Source organism: Vipera ursinii (assembly GCF_947247035.1).
Source record: "Vipera ursinii genome assembly, chromosome: 1".
In the NCBI taxonomy this organism is placed as follows: Eukaryota; Metazoa; Chordata; class Lepidosauria; order Squamata; family Viperidae; genus Vipera; species Vipera ursinii.
Genome location: NC_139512.1, coordinates 205,363,269 through 205,384,132, shown reverse-complemented (window position 1 = coordinate 205,384,132; position 20,864 = coordinate 205,363,269). Strand labels below are relative to the sequence as shown.

Sequence of the window (20,864 nt, the reverse complement as noted above, 5' to 3'; positions counted from 1 at the left end):
GCGCCTGTTACTTGTCCCAGCTTCTGCCAACCTAGCAGTTCGAAAGCACGTAAAAATGCAAGTAGAAAAATACCACTACGGTGGGAAGGTAACAGCGTTCTGTGCGCCTTTGGTGTCTAGTCATGCTGGCCACATGACCATGGAGATGTCCTCGGACAAGCGCTGGCTCTTCGGCTTTGAAACGGAGATGAGCACCGGCCCCTAGAGTCGGAAACGACTAGCATGCATGTGCGGGGGAACCTTTACCTTTATTATTCTTTAGGACGTTTCCAGAAAACCGTAACAGTTAAAGGGAAAGGATGGCAACAGCATAATTCTCATCAATTAACTCATTTGTTTTATTTATAAAAATCTGAAGAAGACTGCAGACAGCTGTTGATCCCCTACAATTTACTTTGCCACAGTGGGATCAAACTGCACCATTCCATTTCCTTCATTAAATACAGTATATTTAAAGTACAGGCTACAAAGTCTGAAGAAGAGAACAATCCAGTTCTGAAGGTAAAATAGTTTCTTAGTTGTCTGATGGATCCAATATTTTTTCCTAGGGGAAGGGAAGGAGAAATGACTTTTTTTTTCTCTTCTCTGCCAATTTTTTTTTTAAAAAAATGCCCCCTGTTGCAAGCAATGGGAAAGAAATGCTTGAGAACAATAACAAAATTGGTCTAAATATTTCCTTGGGATGGGAAAGGAGCTGGAGCAGTTCAATTTCTTCAATATCTAACCCAATCCACATGTATCACCACCACCCATTTTCCCCATTCCAAGCTTTAGTATCTGGGTGGGGAAGGAGATCAGATGTATTTTGCTGAGGGCAAAAGGAGAAATATGATGTTGGATTTCCCTGTCTGAATTTGAAGCTTGTTTCTGCCTGTTTCTGCCTTGGAGCGGAAATTCTAATGGAACTTACAAATCTTGAGATATCCTATAAAATTTGCAGCCTGGTTGTAGTCAAGATATCCACTACATATGACACTTTTTGAACAAAATACAGAATGAATGAATTGTAGGAGACTTCAAAGGGCACCCTGTTCTCCTTGGTAATGCATTCCTAATAGGTTACCATGCAATCTCAGTTTGATTTTTTTTAACAAGCTATCGCATGCCATGGCTCATACTAACAGGATGTTTTTCCTACTACTGATTAATTCCTAATTACCTAACACTGTGCTTGTACCTTTAACTAATTGACTTGGATCCTACTTTTTGGAGCTATAGGAAACTAACGGCACAAAACATTGCAAGTTAGATAACATGTGACATGTTCATTTAAGGGTATGGATAGGTGGTTATATTTAAGAAAATGAACTTGAACTTGAAAAAATGAATAATAGGGATGTAAATAAAACATAGTGGTTTAAACTGTGTGTCTAGCAACAAATATTTTCATGGCCCCCAGATTTCCCCACAAGTTTTACATTATTTGGTTCTTGGCCCTAAGCTTTCCAGAGCAACGTGGAAGTTTTACTTGACTGATGCATTTGTGGTTGTGTGGTTTTTTTCTGTAGAAATCCATCTCCTTGCTAATAAAATGTAGTCTCTTTTTGCAGGGATTAGGTTCCAAAAGAAGAGTTGGAGATACACAGTGGAACAGTTGATACTGCAGAGGGGAACGTCAAGGAGGCAGAATACAGCATTTACTCCAAGTAGAATTTGGCTTCTGTTCCCTAGTTATCATCCCAATGGAGTTTTCCATTATTTTGAGTGACAAGGATTCTCATAGTGGTGTTTTCAAACATAACCCTCTTTGCAACCCCACATTTCTGGCTCAGGTTACTATCAGAGTTTAATAATATTAAGCAGGGCATTTAAATGAGTTCCCTCCTCCAGCTCTCTGATCCAAGACCTGGGTGACTGTAACTTCTTAATTGTTTACCAGAAGATTAGCCACTTAAAATGAAGCCATTCTATGTACTCCGTGTTTAACTGACACTCACCCAAGTTGTTGCCAGCAGTTTTTCAAGTTGTTTTCTTCTACATATTAAGAGACAGCCTAGCCCTTTTTCGTCTGGCTGCAAAGCAGCCAAAAAGAGCTTTGGATTTCCGTTCTGGTTTGCAAAGCTCTTGGCTTCCATGGAAAGGTGTTTAATGAAGCACATACCGTAAAGGTATGTGCTCCGTCACAAAGTCCTGCTTCTGGCTCCTTTGCAATGCATGGTTACACAGGAGCCTAAGAGATACAAAAGTGGCAAAGCAACCTGTAAGGAACTGGATCTTGTGGGTGAAAGCTTCCTATTGATGAAATTGTGCCAAGAATGTGCCGAGACCTTATTTGCCTTCATACAAAGCCAATGTTTCCATTGATTTCAGTATTAACATTGGGATGGGCATTTCAAAACAGCTGCACATCTCGGCGGGTTTACGACATCCTAGTCTTAATTTTTATAGCAGACTGATGACCTGGGGTTCATTGTGCTTGCCATTTGTATCAAGGCCAACAGACTGAGTAGATGATAGATAGATAGATAGATAGATAGATAGATAGATAGATAGATAGATAGATAGATAGATAGATACCTTGATGTGCTTGTGAGGCTTGTGTGCTTTGAAGAAGATGATAGCTATGCCACAGATTTAATCATTTTAGACGAGTCTCATCAGAGAAGCCAGATGAAGAATATATATCGCATTTACAGAAACCCATAATAGATCAGTTGTCAACAAGTCAACAAAGACTGTGGTAGGTGTTGGAGTTCCTGTATATCTGGCAATAAATAGACTACAGCACGGGTGTCAAACTCGCAACGTCACATGACTTGTTGCGACTTTTTTCCCATTGTTGGCAATGGGATGGGCGTGGTTTTGGTGTGATACATCTGGCCCATGGGCCAGCAGTTTGACACCCCTGGACTACAGGACTCAGGACTGTTGGCTGAGAAATCAGGGCCAGCAGCTGCAGGACTAGTGGAAGAAAACGTTGCCCATTGCAAATATGCAAAGATTGAAAATAAAGAAATAATTGTTATTCAAATCAAGTCCTAAAAGAAGAGGATACCTGAAAAGAATACATCAGTTCTGGAAAGAACAACATTCAGAATCAGAAATAACAGAGGCTAGCAGATCAGCCGTGGCTTATAATATTAAATAAAGTATTCACAGAAATGCAATTGAAATAACTGCAAAGATCTGCCTAAAGCAAAGAAACTGAAACCTTGTCAATTGCATTGACAAAAATCAACATCAGTCAATTACAAAAGGTATCTTTAGTCGGAACAGTTTGCATCCTAAGATGATACATTTGACACCATCAAAGAACAGCATCTGCCTATCTCAGGTCCTTGGGAAGGACTTGGTAGGTGGATAAAAATGCAAAATGCAATCTAAGCATCTGGCTGACTATTCAAAGAAATGTTGCTTCAAATCAAAGACTGAAAACTAATAACAATTTGCTATTAGAACAACAGTCAGCAAATACCATTGCTGCAAAGAAGCTGAAGAAAGAGTGGACCACCTAGTTAGCTGATTGCACAGAGTGATTACAAACATTGGCATGACAAAATAGCCACAATGGTGCATTGGAAGATCAGCAAGAAATACCACTTGCCTGCAAGCAAGTGGTATTGGTGAGGTCTTTATGGTAATCCTTCGGGTTCGGAGAAGACACGGACATGGAGGAGGCTGTATAGTCCCAGTCTGGAACAGCAAAATCTAGCACAATGGGGGCATTGGAAATCCACTCTCCCTTCCCTCCCCCCTCCCCACATTATTCATTACAATTCTTGGAAATGCAGATTCCAAAACTGTATCCCACTGTCTGGAGTACTTCTGATCAGTATCCCTGCAAGTCAAACATGCTCTTTTCACATACAGCCAATTCCAACTTCTCCATGACTATAAATTTATTCTCATTCTGAAAATCAGCCAGCATTGATTGAACCTCCTTGGTTCTCCCTGGGGTGGAAAAGTAGCCATTTCCATTTCAGCGCAAAGGTCCTCATTAGGCCTGTTGATATGGAAGCAGATAATGCTATGAGAGCCAGGCAGAAGCTGTCTCAAGCCCATCCCTGCCATGAAGGGGAAGATGGTGCCTGGCTCAAAAGCTATTGCACTTCTGAACAGTTTGTGGATGAAAAGCAAGTTAATAGATCAAGCATGAAAGCTGAGTAATGTTCACATTTCTTTTAGAGTGTACTGATAGAAGTATGGCGCCTTCAGTAAAGCAGTCAGCTCAAAGTAGCACATAATTGCTCAGTACCAATGACAGATCAGGGACACGGTGTTGTGATTCAGGGTCAGCCTGTGGGTTCGGCAGTTGGGTCGGACGACTCAGAGGAGGAGCGGGGTGTTGAAGAGCTTGCTGAGGGGGTTGGAGAGCTTGCTGAGGGGGTTGGAGAGCTTGCTGATGAGAGCCCTCAGCCAGGCCCCTCCCACCTGGTCATGACAGAGACCCAGCTGTGTGAGCCTGAAAGTGTGGATGAAGATGACCCACAGCTGGCCCTGTTCAAGGACGCCCGACGCAGGAGGCAGTCAATCAGGAGTAAACAGAGGAAGGCAATGGGGCACCTCGGAAGGAGGCAGAGAGAAGCCACGCCCTGAACTGTATAAAAGGGGAATGCGTGGGAGGGCTGGTTTGCTGAAGGCAACCACTTGAATAGTTCCTGTTTCATAGCTCCTGTTTCATGGTTGGTATCTTGTTTTGCTCTGTTTTAAGTTAATAAATTTGGCAGGCTTAATTCCAGCCTCTTGCCGTTTGTAAAGGGGTTGTCCCTGCCTTTTCTGCAGGGCCGGTAGCAGGCTGGTACAGAACACATGGTGGCTCAGTGGGTTAGGATGCTGAACTTGTCAATCAGATGGTCGGCAGTTTGGCGGGTCGAATCCCAAGTGCCGTGTAACAGAGTGAGCGCCTGTTACTCGTCCCAGCTTCTGCCAACCTAGCAGTTCAAAAGCACGTAAAAATGCAAGTAGAAAAATAGGGACCACTACGCTGGGAAGGTAACAGCATTCTGTGCACCTTTGGCATCTAGTCATGCCGGCCACATGACCACGGAGACGTCCTCGGACAAGCGCTGGCTCTTTGGCTTTGAAACGGAAATGAGCACTGGCCCCTAGAGTCGGAAACGACTAGCACGCATGTGCGGAGGAACATTTAATGACAAATCAGGAAAACTCCACCTGTGCCTTTTCAGGGTTAAAGAAAAGGGAACTGTAGAGAGTTAGACCAGTCTATTATCCTGCTCCTGTTCAGCTGCACAATATTTATATTTATTCTGCTTCAAATACTTAGAAACTAGTATTCTGGTCAATGTGGCGTGATTTTTCTTTATTTTATTATTTAGATTCCCATGGAACTATCAGTAAATGTCAGATTTCAAGAAAAGCTTTCTTTCTCCCCCAATGCTAGCTGGAATGGAATGGAAAAAATCCAGAACAATTATAGATTCAGCTTCAGTATTGTACAATTATTCACCTATTGCTTTCTCATCCATCCAGTATTTAATATTACCAGGAAGAAACATCCCCAGTATTGACTGTTTCTTACCTTACATAACAAAGCTGAGGTTTCTGTACTTTGTGTACAAGATGGATTGACGTTCAAATCTACTCTATTTTTTTCTGTGGTTATTCCTGTAATCTGGTCAATACTTTTAAGGATTTTCATTCCATTTTGTGCTGTTTTTTCCGACTTTACAAGTTCCCTTTAAGCTACATTAAGTGAGGTTTGCAACTTTTCAATCAATAATAGTCTGATTTCTGTGAGACTCTGTTATGTGCCTTTTAAAATTGCCTATAACAGATCCCCAATTTGAACGTTCACTAGATTTTTAGGCTATCCGATTAAGAAAGTCTTGCTTTTAAAACAACCCTCCTTCTCCTATTTACTCAAGGTTTGACCCAAATCAATTTGTGATAGAATAATGTGAAAAAATATTGCCATTCAGATGGAATACATAGATGTTACAGGCAGTAGCAGAGAAGCTGATCTCCCACTGAAAACAGATAACCACAAAGGAATAGAAGCAGATGAAAAAATTGTAAGTATAATAAGATTTTATAACAACTATACTTCCTTATTATCTTGGTGCTCCAGCCAACGAATGCGAAGTAACTTACTTAATCACCATCAGGATCTTGTCATATCTACCACATAAGTCTATCAACAGACTGACTGAAAACCAAGATGCTCAGGATGTCATCATGCTAGTCATAAATTTTGACTTGGGTCACAGATGGATCTACATGACCCGGGGAGACAGTGACTATTGTATTCATGCATATTTGTTGTGCATATAATTTCCAAATATGGTGTATATTTCCAAACATGATATGATTAGACATACATGAAAGTAAAAAGAGTCACTGAGTTTGTGAGATGGGGGGCTATAAGAAATTGGACAAATAACCAAATAGGTTTTTCTGGTGGACTTACATTGCTCCCTTGCTAGTTAAAGATCCTCTCTTTGGCTGTGTGAGAACAGTCCATGATGGCAGCTGTTAACTAGAACAATTTTCATGAACTCACAGATTAGCCTTTTAACTCAGGCACTCAATGCTGTGAAGGTGGTTACAAGATCTCTCTTGCCATTGGGCTTAAACTGGAGGCATGAAAGCTTCACTCAGCCTGCTTTGTTGTATATCCTTGGCCTTTCACATTCAACTTAGCTGAAATTCTCTTCTTCCTCCTCTCTCTATATTGGACCACCATGACTGACTGCAGTGGTTCTCCCCCTTCCCCCATGTTCCCACCGCCTTCGTTCTTAAGGAGATACAGTTCCTTTGAAGGAGTGCATTGTATGTGCCTTGTCTTTGTGAATAGTGGATTTCACCTCAGTTGGGTGCAGACAGCAGTTGCTTAGCTTTTGTGTGGTCCTCACTATCACTCCCCAAGGTGGTATGGTTTCAAGGTCCTGCCATTTGCAAGGGCTAATTAAGATCCCACCTACAACCCTTCACTTAATTCATACATGAAGCAGTCAGCAAAAGATTTTGATTTCTTTTTTTGGCTGGAAGACCTTTTGGCTTCTGTAAAGCAAAGGAGGATTAGGAAGGGAAAGCAAATAAAGGTATGTGCAAAGTGTGTCAAAATGGCTGTCTCCCAGGAATAAAAAAATGTTCTGAGCAGAGAGGCCTAATTAGAAGCTGCTTCAGAACTGAGAGAGGCCAAACATGGGTTATTGGTTGCATGGTGTAGACAGGTCTCCTGTTCCCTCATTCTGTCACTTTAAGAAAGAGATCCTTTTTATTTATTTTTCCTCACCTAGGCCATAACTGTCTGTCTCAGAACCAGCAGCCAGATAGACAAAAAATAGCATAACAATTAAAATGTCATACTCTCTTTGTCTGGACTGGGGGGAAAAAACTCTAGGCCATGAAGGTGCCCTTTAAATCTATTAAGGCATTGTCCTACACCTCTTTATAAGTTCCACTGGATACAGTTGAATTTATTTCTACATAAGCACATATAGGATCATAACTTTGAGATAAACAGTTGTTTATATTTACTAAGCCTATTGGAAAAGAAGAAGCTATCTTCTACTGAAGGAAATCATGATCCATCTAGCCCAGGATGACAATTTTGAGTAAAAATGCACATTCAGTTTTCACCCTAATCCTGCCTACCAATTCCAATAATTCAATATAAACACACACGAACACATATCTTTGCAATGTGTTGTGCCAATTGGCTAGACCTGGTAATTGTTGAGAGGGGTGGCCATAGAAATGAAACAAATAAAAGAATATATTTCTTAGTAATCTTGGATCCCAATTATGAATTTAAAGGTCTGAGGCATGAAGGTGAAGCTGCTTTTGGAAGTTACTGTCCAAAAGCACAGAAGCCTTTTGAAACTGATCCAAGGGCTTGTAGTTCTTGTTAAGTTACTTCAATGGATGGCCATTAATTTGTTGTTTGAAAAGGGATGAGACACGCTAATAGGGTAGGGTAGAGGGTTTCAAGGCTGCTGTCTTAATAGTTGTGTACTTCCAACCAGAATCAGAGGAGAGTGTTCTCAGGATCATCTGCTAAGGACCAACAGCGGGAGAGGAATATCCTTGTTTATCTTTTCAGGATAGTGAATAGTGGAATGTATTACATAGCATATTGAGCTAGAGTGGCCTTTGAATTGGTTTGCCATTTTTCTCATTTTTCTAAATCAGTGTAAAATGTGTTGTCTTCTGTTTCCTTTCACAAAGACTTCTCAGAGAAAACAGAAAACATGTCATTTTGCAAATTGCAGACAATGTGGTCCTGTTATCCTATCTAGACAACAAAAAAGATATATGATCACAACATGGGTCTGCACAATCACATTCCTTCAGTGTTTTAAATTACTGTTTACAGGGTTGGAATGTAGATTTGTAATGGGAATTGTTGACTCTTAGCATCATTCACATTCTTCTAAGTTTACTACCAGTCCCATCTCCTAATGTTCTCCCATTATTGCTGAAAGCTTGAAGAACTGGCGGAACATTACTTTTGTTCCTATCTTAGTCATAATAATATATCCTGTGTCCAAGGTTTGATCCCAGTTGTCATTACAAGAGGGAATGTAATTTAAAGTATGAATGCCAAATCCCTATGGCTGGCATTCCTTCTTGTTCCTTATGAGCAAGTCTTGCTACTTACCTGCAAGTCTCATTTATTGAACAAACAAAAAAGCTCTTTTCTGAATGTCTTTGCAGATTTTCTTCTGGCTCCTTTTTCCTGTGAGAAATCTTCCTTTCTCAATAACCATCTCTCTTGTAAAGTAAGCCAAATGGTTCAAATCTTATATCTGAAGTAAAGGCAACCATTTTTTAATGTGATTTCTGATTTTCTTGCAGTGGTTTCACATCTATCCCTGGGCAGCAAACATTTTGGAAGAAGGATCAATTCACACTGGGAATTATTTGAAGGTGATTAATAATCCTTTGCCACCTTTACTGTATTTTGTCTTATACTGCTTGCTAGTCTAAGACATTTTGGTCTCTGAGGCAATCACAAATTTCCATCCCCAAAATCTGATTGCTAATAGCTGATGTTGTCAAATTGCTTCAATAATTTTTTTAAAAATTGTAATGTTCTGCCCTTTTATGAAACACCAGTTATCTATAACATTTGCTCAATAGGTTTTAGTTTCATGATTCTTCAGAATATAAAAGTCTGTTGATGTAGCCAAAAGTGATAATTGAATTGTGAAAATCATTGATTGGATATATCTCTTTTATAACAATGGGCACCTAACTGCAAACTGAAGTGAAATAGAAAGGACTGTTAGCTAAGTCTTTAATTTGGCAGTATTGTCTTGGTATACATGAATCAAGGAAAACGTATATCCAGGTCATCTTTTGTTTGTAAGCATCAAGAAAAGTATCCTCTCAAATATTTACATGCACTGACCAAGATCTCAAGGTTACTTAGATTACTTCCCAAAATTATAACAGAGCCATGGTGATGCAGTGGTTAGTATGCACTATTGCAGACTAATTCTGCTGACTGCCGACTGCCAGCAGTTTGACAGTTTGATTCTTATCGGCTCAAGGTTGACTCAGCCTTTCATCCTTCTGGGGTCTGTAAAATGAGAACCCAGATTGTTGGGGGCAATAGGCTGGCTCTGTAAACCGCTTAGAGAGGGCTGTAAAACACTGTGAAGCAATACATAAGTCTAAGTACTATTACATTTCTGAATCAGTGAGTTTATCACGAATAATACCTGTAAAAGCCTTGTTCAACAGAATTACCTAACATGAAGACAAAGAACTGCATGAGAGTCAAAGTACCAGCACTAGGTTTAGCAGATATGCAAACAGAGATCTGTCCTGTGTTAACCTGAAATATAATGCATGTGCATGAAATAGGACCAAAACCAAAACCCAATTCTAAATTTTGGGATTCAAGAGTTTGCCTAGTATATGCTTTAGGAAATCAGATCAATTGGCCTTCAGCTTTTATCCCAACCTGACAGCTGTTATCGTAATATGAAAGAGGAAGCATCATTGTACTCACTGTGCTCCTCATAGACATGGCTCTCTCACATGACCACTGGAGGGTTTAGAACAGGGGTGTCAAACTGCCGGCCCACGGGCCAGATGCATCACGAGGAAACTGCTCACACCCCATTGCCGGCAATGGGGGAAAAGCTCTGATACGTTATGCGACGTCACATGACATCGCGAGTTTGATATGTCTGGTTTAGAGGATATTTTATTCTCATACGGCCTCCACACTCTCCAATAAAAGTGTGAGAGAACAGGGCATGGTTTTGAGAATAGTTGTCAGGTGTTGGTGAATGTTAGCATGTTACCCAAAATGTCATATCATGTCACCTTTGACACACGTATGATAGGTTTGACATCACTGCAGTATAGCTAATCCTTTTATTTCTTTTTTACAGAGTAGCAGGGCTGCATCTCAGGCTGAATAAATATAAATCCTAACTGGGCCAGCTTTAGCTAGTAGCAAGTCATCTTGATAGGAAGGCTGAATGAGGGAGGGAGGAAAAAACTGTTCATTGGACAATTAACGACTGAGTGTCCCACATGTTTTTGCTTTCTCTCCCATTCGCTTCACTGAGAGCATTTCTACAGCAATACACATACTGAATTTTTTTTTTCTGAGCAATCACAACATATCTTTTTTTCTTATTTAAGGAAAATAAAGTTTATTTTAAAAGGCTTTTGACTAAGAGTGCATTTTTTTAAAAAAAGTACATAATCTTCTGAAGGTAAGCACACTAGCTCCCCAGGCCTTGCCACTTCATCTCTCCGTCCTCTTGTTCCTGTCTCAGGTAGAGGCCTACTTCCAGTGTGCTCCAGCTCTAGCAGTGTCTTCAGACCTTGATTTGTTCCACTTTGGTTAGAGAAGCCAGAAAGCCTTTGACTGACTTAAGAGCAGGAAGGTCACCTTGCGTTGTGGAGAGGACACACTGGGGGCATATCAGTAAGGGGATCGCAACATCCCCACTAAGTACTTAATAACAGGGGGGTCCCCAAGTCAGCTTGGTCCCAGTAGAACACAATGGGCAAGAGAACACAGCAAGAAGAAATCCTTTGCACACCGCATTTCAAAACTCCACCTGCACTTGGACAAGGCTGAGCATTTTGCAGGAAGTCAACACAGTGGAATGGGAAGAGATGGGGGGACTAGCCTAACAAAGGAGAAACAATTATTTCCTGTCCTGGCACATAAACTCTATTACCGATCTCTAACTTCTCACTGAGTCCAAGCTCTGGTAACAAGTTTAAGGGTCTGAGTGTAGTTTGGCGAAAAGCTGGAGGAGAGGGGAATGTACCAACAGCAGTAATACGTCTATGTGTTTTAAATAATTTTTTTAATTGCTGAGGCAGTAATACCTGGTTCATGGAACTGCAATATACAGAGAAATGAAATAAATAGCTTTATAATATAATACATATATATTTATATATATAAATATACGTATTACATTTATGTGCATAAATATAATACATGCATTCATATATATATATAATAGAGCTGGTTTTTAAAATACTCCCTTATCATTGGTGTATTAGGTTATTTTACTTAGTCACTTGGTCATTAGCAGCATTCTCCAGAAGTGAGCAGAACAATGCAGGATCACAGAGTCGTGACACCTTATGTCATTGGAAACATTAGAAAGGATTGAGGTACTGAGCCCTCCAAGGAAGCCCCATGTTAGATCAGCAGATCTTCACATCTCAGCCTAGCTTGCAGAGGCAAAGTAACCAAGGGCTGCAACACCAGAGAATTATCCAAGGATTTTCAGGGATTGGACTGGGGTGGGGTGGGGTGGGAAGAGAACTTTGGCTTTCTTTGGTTTTGTGGTTTTGGTTTTTTACTATTATTATTATTATTATTATTATTATTATTATAACATGAACTTTTTCCCCTCTAGGGATTGGCTTGAATATGTTGTCCATTCCAAACGTCGTCCATTCCCAATGAGAAATAAAGCACCTGTATGTCAATCCACAGCACAAAAAAGTCAATTTAAATAGAGCCATTCATTATTATTTTTTTTCTTCTTCAAGTTACAATAAATCTTTTACAGCTTCCCCAGTGGATTTCTATTTTTAACCAAGTCTTTTTTAAAAAAAAAATTAAAAAAACAATGTACAAAAATAGAGCTTCTCCCTTATTTTTAGTGTAAAAATATTTCTCTGGTACAGTCTATTCTTGTAGTTTATTTTGTAAGACACTGGCTTGGTCTTTTAACTGGGGTTGGTTGGTCGTATTCTCCTAGTCCTCTTCGTCACTGTGGTATACTTGAAAGGTTTTTGTAACTCCACTTGTCCCTTTGGATATCGTTTCATAAAGTGGACATCTTGCTGGTTCTCCCGGGTTTTGGGCCCTTTCCGGGGCCTCCCTTTTTTGGTGAATCCAACATACCAGCCTGAGTACTTTGCTGACATCAAAGCCGTGTAGTTGTTCTCCAAGACTTTTTCAATGAAGACACATTCTTTGCTGGTGCCATCTGGCTGCAAATGAAACACAGAGAAGATAAAAAAAAGCTGCCAAAGGGTCTGCAAGCAATGGGACAAATGTGGGCAGACCCCATCTATCAGAAGAGAAGCCACCAAATCACTACACCTTCAGCCTCCATTTCAAGCAGAGGTGTGTTCCTATGGTCACCTCAGAGTGGGCCAGTGGAAGCATTAACATTCAGCTTCATTCTAAACATCATTAACATTCAAATCAAATCAACTCAAAGAGGAAATGGGATTATATTTCATTACTTCCTCCTTCTAACAGATTAAAAAAATGTAATTTGATGACAACATCTGGAGGCTCTGTGGGGGCTTTGCCCCAGTCCTTCAAGAGCCTTACGTTAGCCTGAAGTCTCAGGCTATTATACCCTGCCCAGAGATACATGTATGCCATGATGGTGGAAGACTGCAGTATAAGACAACTGTCTGGCTATAGTCCCAGGACTCTGTTTCTTTTGGGAATGCAGCTATCCTGTGGTTAGAAAAAGAGGTTCCTATTTTATATGGCTGAGGAAATATTTGTGAAATGATGTCTGACGTTCTTTCACTTACCTACCCATGAAGAACAGAACCAGAATTATGCAAAGTTGAAAAGAAAATAAAACTGCAATGCAAATAACCAATTGTGCAATTTGGCTTTTTTACATTTAATATGTATTACCTAGCTGCTTGTTGTTATTCTGTGAACAGCCTAGCCCAGAAGTACATTCTATAAATTTAACATGCTCAGGCAAAAACATTCCTTCTTATTCCTACAATTCCATCATGTATGAAATCGTAACCGTCTTACTGCTGCCACCACAGCTGGACGCAGCCAAACATTTTGTTCAATTCCATGGTTGGCTAAGTTCCCTCCTAAATAAATTTCATCAGAGTTCCAATCATATGTGCTTAGAAGAGAAGGTGTAACATTGGTTTACCTATGTAGTTTGTATGAAAAACTAGTTTAAAAGTATATGCAAGTAATTCAGCAATATTGAAGAAACACTCTGATCAAACAAAGTTAGGGACAGATCCTGACAAAACACATTCAGTTTCCGCATTATCATTCTCCATATTCATCTATGCTAAATGGAAAGATCAAAGATAACTTACGTATTTAAACTACACATATTGGACTTGTTTCAGAGATAAGCAATAATTGTAATGCTTAAAATTTGTGTTGAAATAACACAGATGGACTATATTTGAGGATTTGTTTCTGCCAAGTTGGAGGCAAGAAGAAAATTCTTTAGCTTCTCTTTGGAACTGATTTATTGATTGCTTGCCAACACGCAGGGGAGTCACAGAGATATGATTCTACAGATCTGAAGTAATACTGTATGTTGTCTCTTTGCACCAAAAACTTGGTTCTTTGAAGCAACTGTTGCTGCTGCCAAATCAGCAACTTTCAGAACTATGAGAACACTGCCATTACTGATATCATCCTAGCTCTCTGCATCTAGACTTAAGCAAAATGTGTTGTTGTTGTTTTTAAAAAGGGGGGGGTGGAGGGAGGAAAAAAAGCAAAGTTAAGGCCAATCTAAAAATAATGGAAAAATGTCTTCCATTCACATTCCAATACAAAGTTAGTTTACAGTTGCTCAAGCAATTTACGAATGAAACAGGGTTACATTTCAGTGTTTGCACTTCTCAACACTTTATGGCATGGTTCCCCAATAAAAGTGCATTAAAACATTATACACGATTGCACGCTTATTATATTTATTGCAAACATATACTATAATATTTTATGCAAATACAAAAGTGTATATTGTACGTTATGAGAAAATGCTTACGGAATTGCATCTGTTTGGTGAAATGTGCAAAAAAACCAAATTTGTTTTATGCAAATTTTAAAAAAAAATAAACTGATGCAGGAATGGGACAAAGTGAACATAAAAGTGGATAAACAGGAAATCGAACAAATGCAAAAGGGACAGATTCAACCATTCCTAGTCATCCAAAGATATCACAAAGATACTACCCCAAAATAAATACTTAGTGCCTTGACTGGGAGTGAAGCATATCCTACATCAGGCTTGCTCAAAATTATGTCTCCAGTTCTTATTATTAAAATTAAATTAAGTACAATGTTGCTGTTGTCCCAAAGTCCCAGTCTTTTCTTTAACGTCTCAGTATACATCTACTTTTGGGATGCCAAATTTTCATAAAACTAATAATCTTCAGAGTCAAAGAAATAGCATTTCCCTGTCTTTAAACTAGCGGAGTAATCAACATCCAAGAAGGATCTGATATGGAAGATCATAATCGCACACAGACACACACACACCACCCCAAATATGCAGGTGGTAAAAAAAACACCAGCCATGGATTTGATGGGTTTCATTGTTCTTCACCCCATTCCCTGAAAAAGAAGGGGGGGGGCTTTTCTTCCGTTCTAAGAAGCTAATTGCTCTCTTGTGTCTTTATTTTCAATTTTCATGTTAACCCCTACCTTCTCGGCTGCCACTTCCTTCCTCTGTGCCTGCTGGGATCACAATGCCACAGATGGTAGCTTGGCACTAGCAACAGCTCCAGCCTGAGACAACCCCTTCCTGCTGTCACCACTGCCTTTCCCACCCCCACTCCCAACCTCTTTTTCTTTGAAACCCTCCCCCATTCCATCCTCTCTCCTGACATCTTCTCTCACCAATCACAGTCTCCATAGGACAGCAAGCACAGGCAGTTATGGAGCAGCAGGCCAAGGCAGCTTCATCTCCTAACCGGGAACTGCATGCATCTAATCTCTGAAATGTTATTATATGGCATGAGATATTACGTTGTATAATGTGTAAAAGACATCATATTGTCTTTTGTTGTCCTGTTCTGGCAAGATTACTCTTATGGCAGGGGCTGTATTGGTTTGTGGGGGAGGACTAAATAACACAACATTCACTTTCCCTATTGGTCAACTGGATCAGCAGCCGATAGGCTGGTGATGAGTCATGTCTTTGGTGTTCTGTTATTGGACAGCGCCTGTTACTCGTCCCAGCTTCTGCCAACCTAGCAGTTCGAAAGCACGTAAAAAATGCAAGTAGAAAAATAGGGACCACTCCGGTGGGAAGGTAACAGCGTTCCGTGCGCCTTTGGCGTTTAGTCATGCCGGCCACATGACCACGGAAGACGTCCTCGGACAAGCGCTGGCTCTTCGGCTTTGAAACGGAGATGAGCACCGGCCCCTAGAGTCGGAAACGACTAGCACGCATGTGCGGGGGAACCTTTACCTTTACCTTTACCTTTATTGGACAGCTGGAGGGGTTTCTTAGCTCACAATGATTCAAACCTGCTTCCTGGTAATCCTACCGTTGACTTTTGGGATAGAAAGAAGGGAAGGTTGTATATCACTTTTTCGGGCAATGAAAATAAGATTTAGTCTAGCAGAAGACGTAGCGTACACATGCTTAGGCACTAGTGACCATGCTCACGGAGCACTTGGGTAACTTCTTTGTAGCCGCAGCACTTGAATGCATTACGAGGAATCACATTTCTCTGTTTGAGGGAAATTCCAGGATGGAGAATGCTTTTCTTGGAATACCAGAGCTGAGACTGCTATGATTAAATTCTGAGCAGAAATGAATGGCAGGCAAAGGGAGGGAGGAGAAGACACTCAGTTCATGATGTTGTTAAGTTCTTTACAAGCAGGGTAAATCTGGGTTCTGAGAATTAAGCTAGACATTTCGCAGTACACAGCATGTGTTATACGTCCTGCTTTCCCTTTTATTACAGCTTTCTAGTATATGTTGTTAGGGACGCGGTGGCTCAGTGGGTTAGGACGCTGAGCTTGTCGATCAGAAGGTCGACAGTTTGGCGGGTCGAATCCCGAGTGCCGCGTAACAGAGTGAGCGCCTGTTACTCATCCCAGCTTCTGCCAACCTAGCAGTTCGAAAGCACGTAAAAATGCAAGTAGGAAAATAGGGACCACTATGGTGGGAAGGTAACAGTGTTCTGTGCGCCTTTGGCGTCTAGTCATGCCGGCCACATGACCACGGAGACGTCCTCGGACAAGCGCTGGCTCTTCGGCTTTGTAACGGAGATGAGCACCGGCCCCTAGAGTCGGAAACGACTAGCACGCATGTGCGGGGGAACCTTTACCTTTACCTTTAGTATATGTTGCCAGTGCAGTGAGAGTTTTTTTTTCTCCCTTGTGATCAGAGCCAACTCTCTTTCCTAATCTTTGATACACACACACACACACACACACACCTTAGTTAGTACTTGTACTTTTATTATACATGCTCACAGTATGCCATGCAGGAGGTCCATTACAATCATGCTGGGGAGGAGAGGGTTAAACTTCACCTCCTTATAAGAGTCCTTCTTCTCCTTTCTTTGCACTTGTAATGAATCCAGAGAAAACAGGAGGTATAGTTGCCTGCTAAATATTGAGGGAATGTTTGATTAGGCTCCGAGATTGATAATTAAGAACTTTGTGCTTGCATTTGTTATCACTTGTTATCACTTGCCCAGGAGATGAGAGCTGGTGAGAAAATATGTGTCCTCAGCTGCTGTGAAACATGTTAGATGCGACAATCCCTACCCGCTCTTGTAAGCTGGCCATTGGCAAATCCTACTATTTCACTCAGAAGCTGAATTATGGGAAAAGCAAGGAAGCCAAAATCCATAAGCTCTCCCTCTTATGTGTTCCAAAAATTTTAAAACATTAGCTAGGGATTTAGTACAATAATCTGAACATTATTTCACTGCCAATCACAACAGGGGACATATACTCATATATTTCTACCATTTTTCTTTACTTTCCATTGAACAGACTCAACATATACTTGCAGAATGTAGCCTACTCCATTATTATTTCTAAGGGCTCCAGCTATGAGATGATACCTGTATTAATGAAGTTATATGTGGGATTTTTTTAAAAAAGATAATGCAGGACGTTGTAAACCTATAACAAAGCAATTTAACAAAAATACCCAAAATGCATATTCAGTATTAACTAATTTGGTTCTAAAGATTTATAGTGCATCAAGTGTTGCCGTATTGTGAAAAAAAAGGATGTCTCTAGGAAGGATAAGTAAAGAATGTTGGAAAGGTATGCCAAAAATATATAATCCCAGTGGAGTCACCCATACTGTTGAAAGTCATCTTAGCTGCCCAGCTAAAGTAAGCTAATTTTTTAAAAATATTTTTAACTCGCCTTTATTATTTTTATAAATATGGTAGCAAACACCCCAAAACTACAAATAACCTCTTTCAAATTTATGACAAATGCAGCACTCCAGTGGTCATTCACACTTACCACAGACCCTGGGGATGTTGCGCTGTCCTCCCCTGCCCGTCTTCCCCTGCAGCACTTAGGCCTGCTCCCCAGGACTCCTGGAAGCAGCTGCGAACAATTCCTTGCTAAAATGGCGGCTACTTTCAGAGCCTTCTCCGCTAATCAGCTGTCTGCCCATCAGCTGTCCATAGGGATGCTGCAAAGCTCTCCTTCTCTAGGCCTTGGACTCCCTCCTGGCTGAAGAGTAGATGAACCAAGCCAGCAAGGAGACAAAATGTTTCTGTAGCTGTTTTTTTTTTGTTTTTTTTTTAAAGTAATCTCCGAAGGTTATGCCAGAAAATGGAGGACGCTGGGTCTTTGCAAGCTTTAGCTGTCCGCCTGGCTGCCTGAAGGCCGCCCTTTTCAGGCAGTCTGACAGACAGCTAAAACTTGCAAAGACCCAGCGTCCTCCGTTTTCTGGCACAACTTTTAGGGATTTATTATTATTATTCCTACTACTACTATTACTACTACTACTACTTCAGGAGTAAAAAGTTGCAGAAAAAAATTCTCTCCTTACTAGCTTAGTTCCTCTACTCTTCCATCTGGAGCCAAGGTAAGATTTTAAAAAGGGATATTGGTTGGAAGGCAGAGGGAGAGTTTAGTTTTAGCATCTAAAAAAAGGGGGGGGGGAAATCAGCGAGTACATCCCAACCAGCTTTTTATGTTTTTGTTATTGAAGAAATATGGGGGAGGGGGAGGGGTTCTGGGGTGGGTTGGGGAGGGGATAATATTGTAACTTCAATAAAACTTTTCAATAAAAAAAAAGAAATATGGCTTTCTGAGGGAAGGTGGGGAGGGCGTTAAGGAAGGAAAGGGTTTTTGGAAGCTCGTCCTGAAGCTGCCTTTTGTGCAAGGGGCCTTTTCTCAAAGCCTAGAGAGGCAGCTTTGTTGCCTCCCCGTAGACAGCTGATGGGCGAACACCAAAAGCTCCAAAAGGCTAGGGAACTAGTCCCAGAACACCTTGGTAGTCACTTCTGGGTGAATGTGTATAGTGAGACCTGGGGAGGTTTGGGGAGGCGCCCAAACCTCCCCAAACTTCGGCAGGAGGAACGGAGACCTGGGGAGGTTTGGGGAGGTTTGGGGAGGCGCCCAAACCTCCCCAAACGTCGGCAGGTCTGCGCGGAGGAACGGAGACCTGGGGAGGTTTGGGGAGGCGCCCAAACCTCCCCAAACTTCGGCAGGAGGAACGGAGACCTGGGGAGGTTTGGGGAGGCGCCCAAACCTCCCCAAACGTCGGCAGGTCTGCGCAGAGGAACGGAGACCTGGGGAGGTTTGGGGAGGCGCCCAAACCTCCCCAAACTTCGGCAGGAGGAACGGAGACCTGGGGAGGTTTGGGGAGGCGCCCAAACCTCCCCAAACGTTGGCAGGTCTGCGCGGAGGAACGGAGACCTGGGGAGGTTTGGGGAGGCGCCCAAACCTCCCCAAACTTCGGCAGGAGGAACGGAGACCTGGGGAGGTTTGGGGAGGCGCCCAAACCTCCCCAAACGTCGGCAGGTCTGCGCAGAGGAACGGAGACCTGGGGAGGTTTGGGGAGGCGCCCAAACCTCCCCAAACGTCGGCAGGAGGAACGGAGACCTGCCGACGTTTGGGGAGGTTTGGGGAGGTGCGCGCGTACCTCCCCAAACCTCCCCAAACTTCGGCAGGTCTCCGGACGGAGGCGGCTTGGGAGAGGTGCGCGCGATCCTGGAAGTACCGAAGCCTCGGCCGCGCGCAAGTCCTCGGTAAGCTCCGGGCGGTCACTTGCTTCGCGTCTCCTGAGGGAAGGGGGGGCGACTGGAACGGGCGTGTTTCCTCGCCTGCTGGGCGCCGCGATTTGCCCGGGGAATGTGCGGGCCCCGAATGGCAGTGTGGAGTGAGGAAGCGGACAGCCAGGGCTTCCCCGAGAGCCGCGGCCACACAGGGTATTCCTGTGTATTCAGGCTTGCAAAATGGCGGATCGAGCCTCTGCTGGCGGCAGAGGCTTGCAGAGCGCGGATCTAGCCTCCGAGGCATGCAGAACGGCGGATCGGCTTATACTCGAGTCAACAACTTTTCCCAGTTTTTGGGGGTGAAATTGGGGGTCTCGGCTTATACTCGAGTCGGCTTATACTCAAGTATATACGGTAACTCAGTAACCGCTACTAGACCAAATTGGGCAGCGCTAATACTGTATAGGAAGATGCTGGAGGCAGATAATCATTTTAGTGACAACAGCAAAGGCATCATTTCAAACTAGGCAGGAGAAGGCAATAGAAAACCACTCCTATGTTTTACCCATAAATAGACAAGGTATAGTGATTGATGATATAACGCCATCAGGTTGGATGGCACTCAATATGCTACTAAAGAAGAATTGAGGATCTTTCAGATTACTCATGGTGTTTATGATACAGCTAGATTAAAGCCTTCAGACATCTAGATGCTGATGATGCCACATAGGAAACAAAAATCCAAAGCTGCAAAGGCAGACATATACTGGAAACACGGAATGTAAGAAGCATGAATGTGAGGAAATTCAGCAAAGTAACAGATGAAATAAAGATGGGAAGAGCATATTGAAATACTGCATAGTAGAGATGTCTGAATCCAAAATACCTTAGACAATATCCCTGTTTAGTCAGTATGTTCTATTAATTGTAGACAAGATTTCAATTGGGTTGAAATGGAACTGTGGAATGTCCATGGGAAAATGGAAATTCTAGAATATCTCATTCTCCTCATGCGAAGCGTACACACAGGACAGAAAGCCACAGTCCTGATGGAACATCGCAAAACAGATTGACTCCAGAACAGCCAAGAAGTGAGATTGAGTGGTATACTCTCTCCTTATTTAGTCAACTTATATTCTGAATATATATATTGAGGTTTGCTGGAGTGAAATTGGAAAAGAAACATCAATGGCCTATACTGTGCTGATAACACTTCTGAAAACTGGTAATGCATACAAGCTGGAAATTTTAGTAAAAAAAAATCAAGGAGCACAGTGAAAACATGAAACTAAATTTAAATATAAATAAAATGAAATTAATGAGAACAGCCTTGGAATTGACAGTGAAGATACCAAAATGGTTTTTAGCTTCTTTCTTTTAGGATTAACCAACAATAGTAAAGGAACCAGGAGTCACGAAATGTGCTGCAGACCAGCATTTAGCAGGAACAATGAAGGTCTTGGGGGAAAAAAAGATACTTAGATTCCATGATGTGTCTATTTCTACCAAGATCAGAA

At 41.7% G+C, this 20,864-nt stretch overlaps 1 protein-coding gene across 1 annotated transcript in view; it reads right to left on the bottom strand.

Annotated features, from left to right (window-relative positions):
* Nucleotides 1-12,012: 12,012 nt before the first annotated feature.
* FGF18 (fibroblast growth factor 18) overlaps nucleotides 12,013-20,864 on the bottom strand; it is a 155,631-nt gene continuing 146,779 nt past the window's right edge. The window contains exon 5 of the mRNA XM_083349319.1: nucleotides 12,013-12,393. Coding sequence (XP_083205445.1) covers nucleotides 12,127-12,393 — 267 coding nt within the window. The 3' untranslated portion in view covers nucleotides 12,013-12,126. The remainder of the gene's footprint in view (nucleotides 12,394-20,864) is intronic.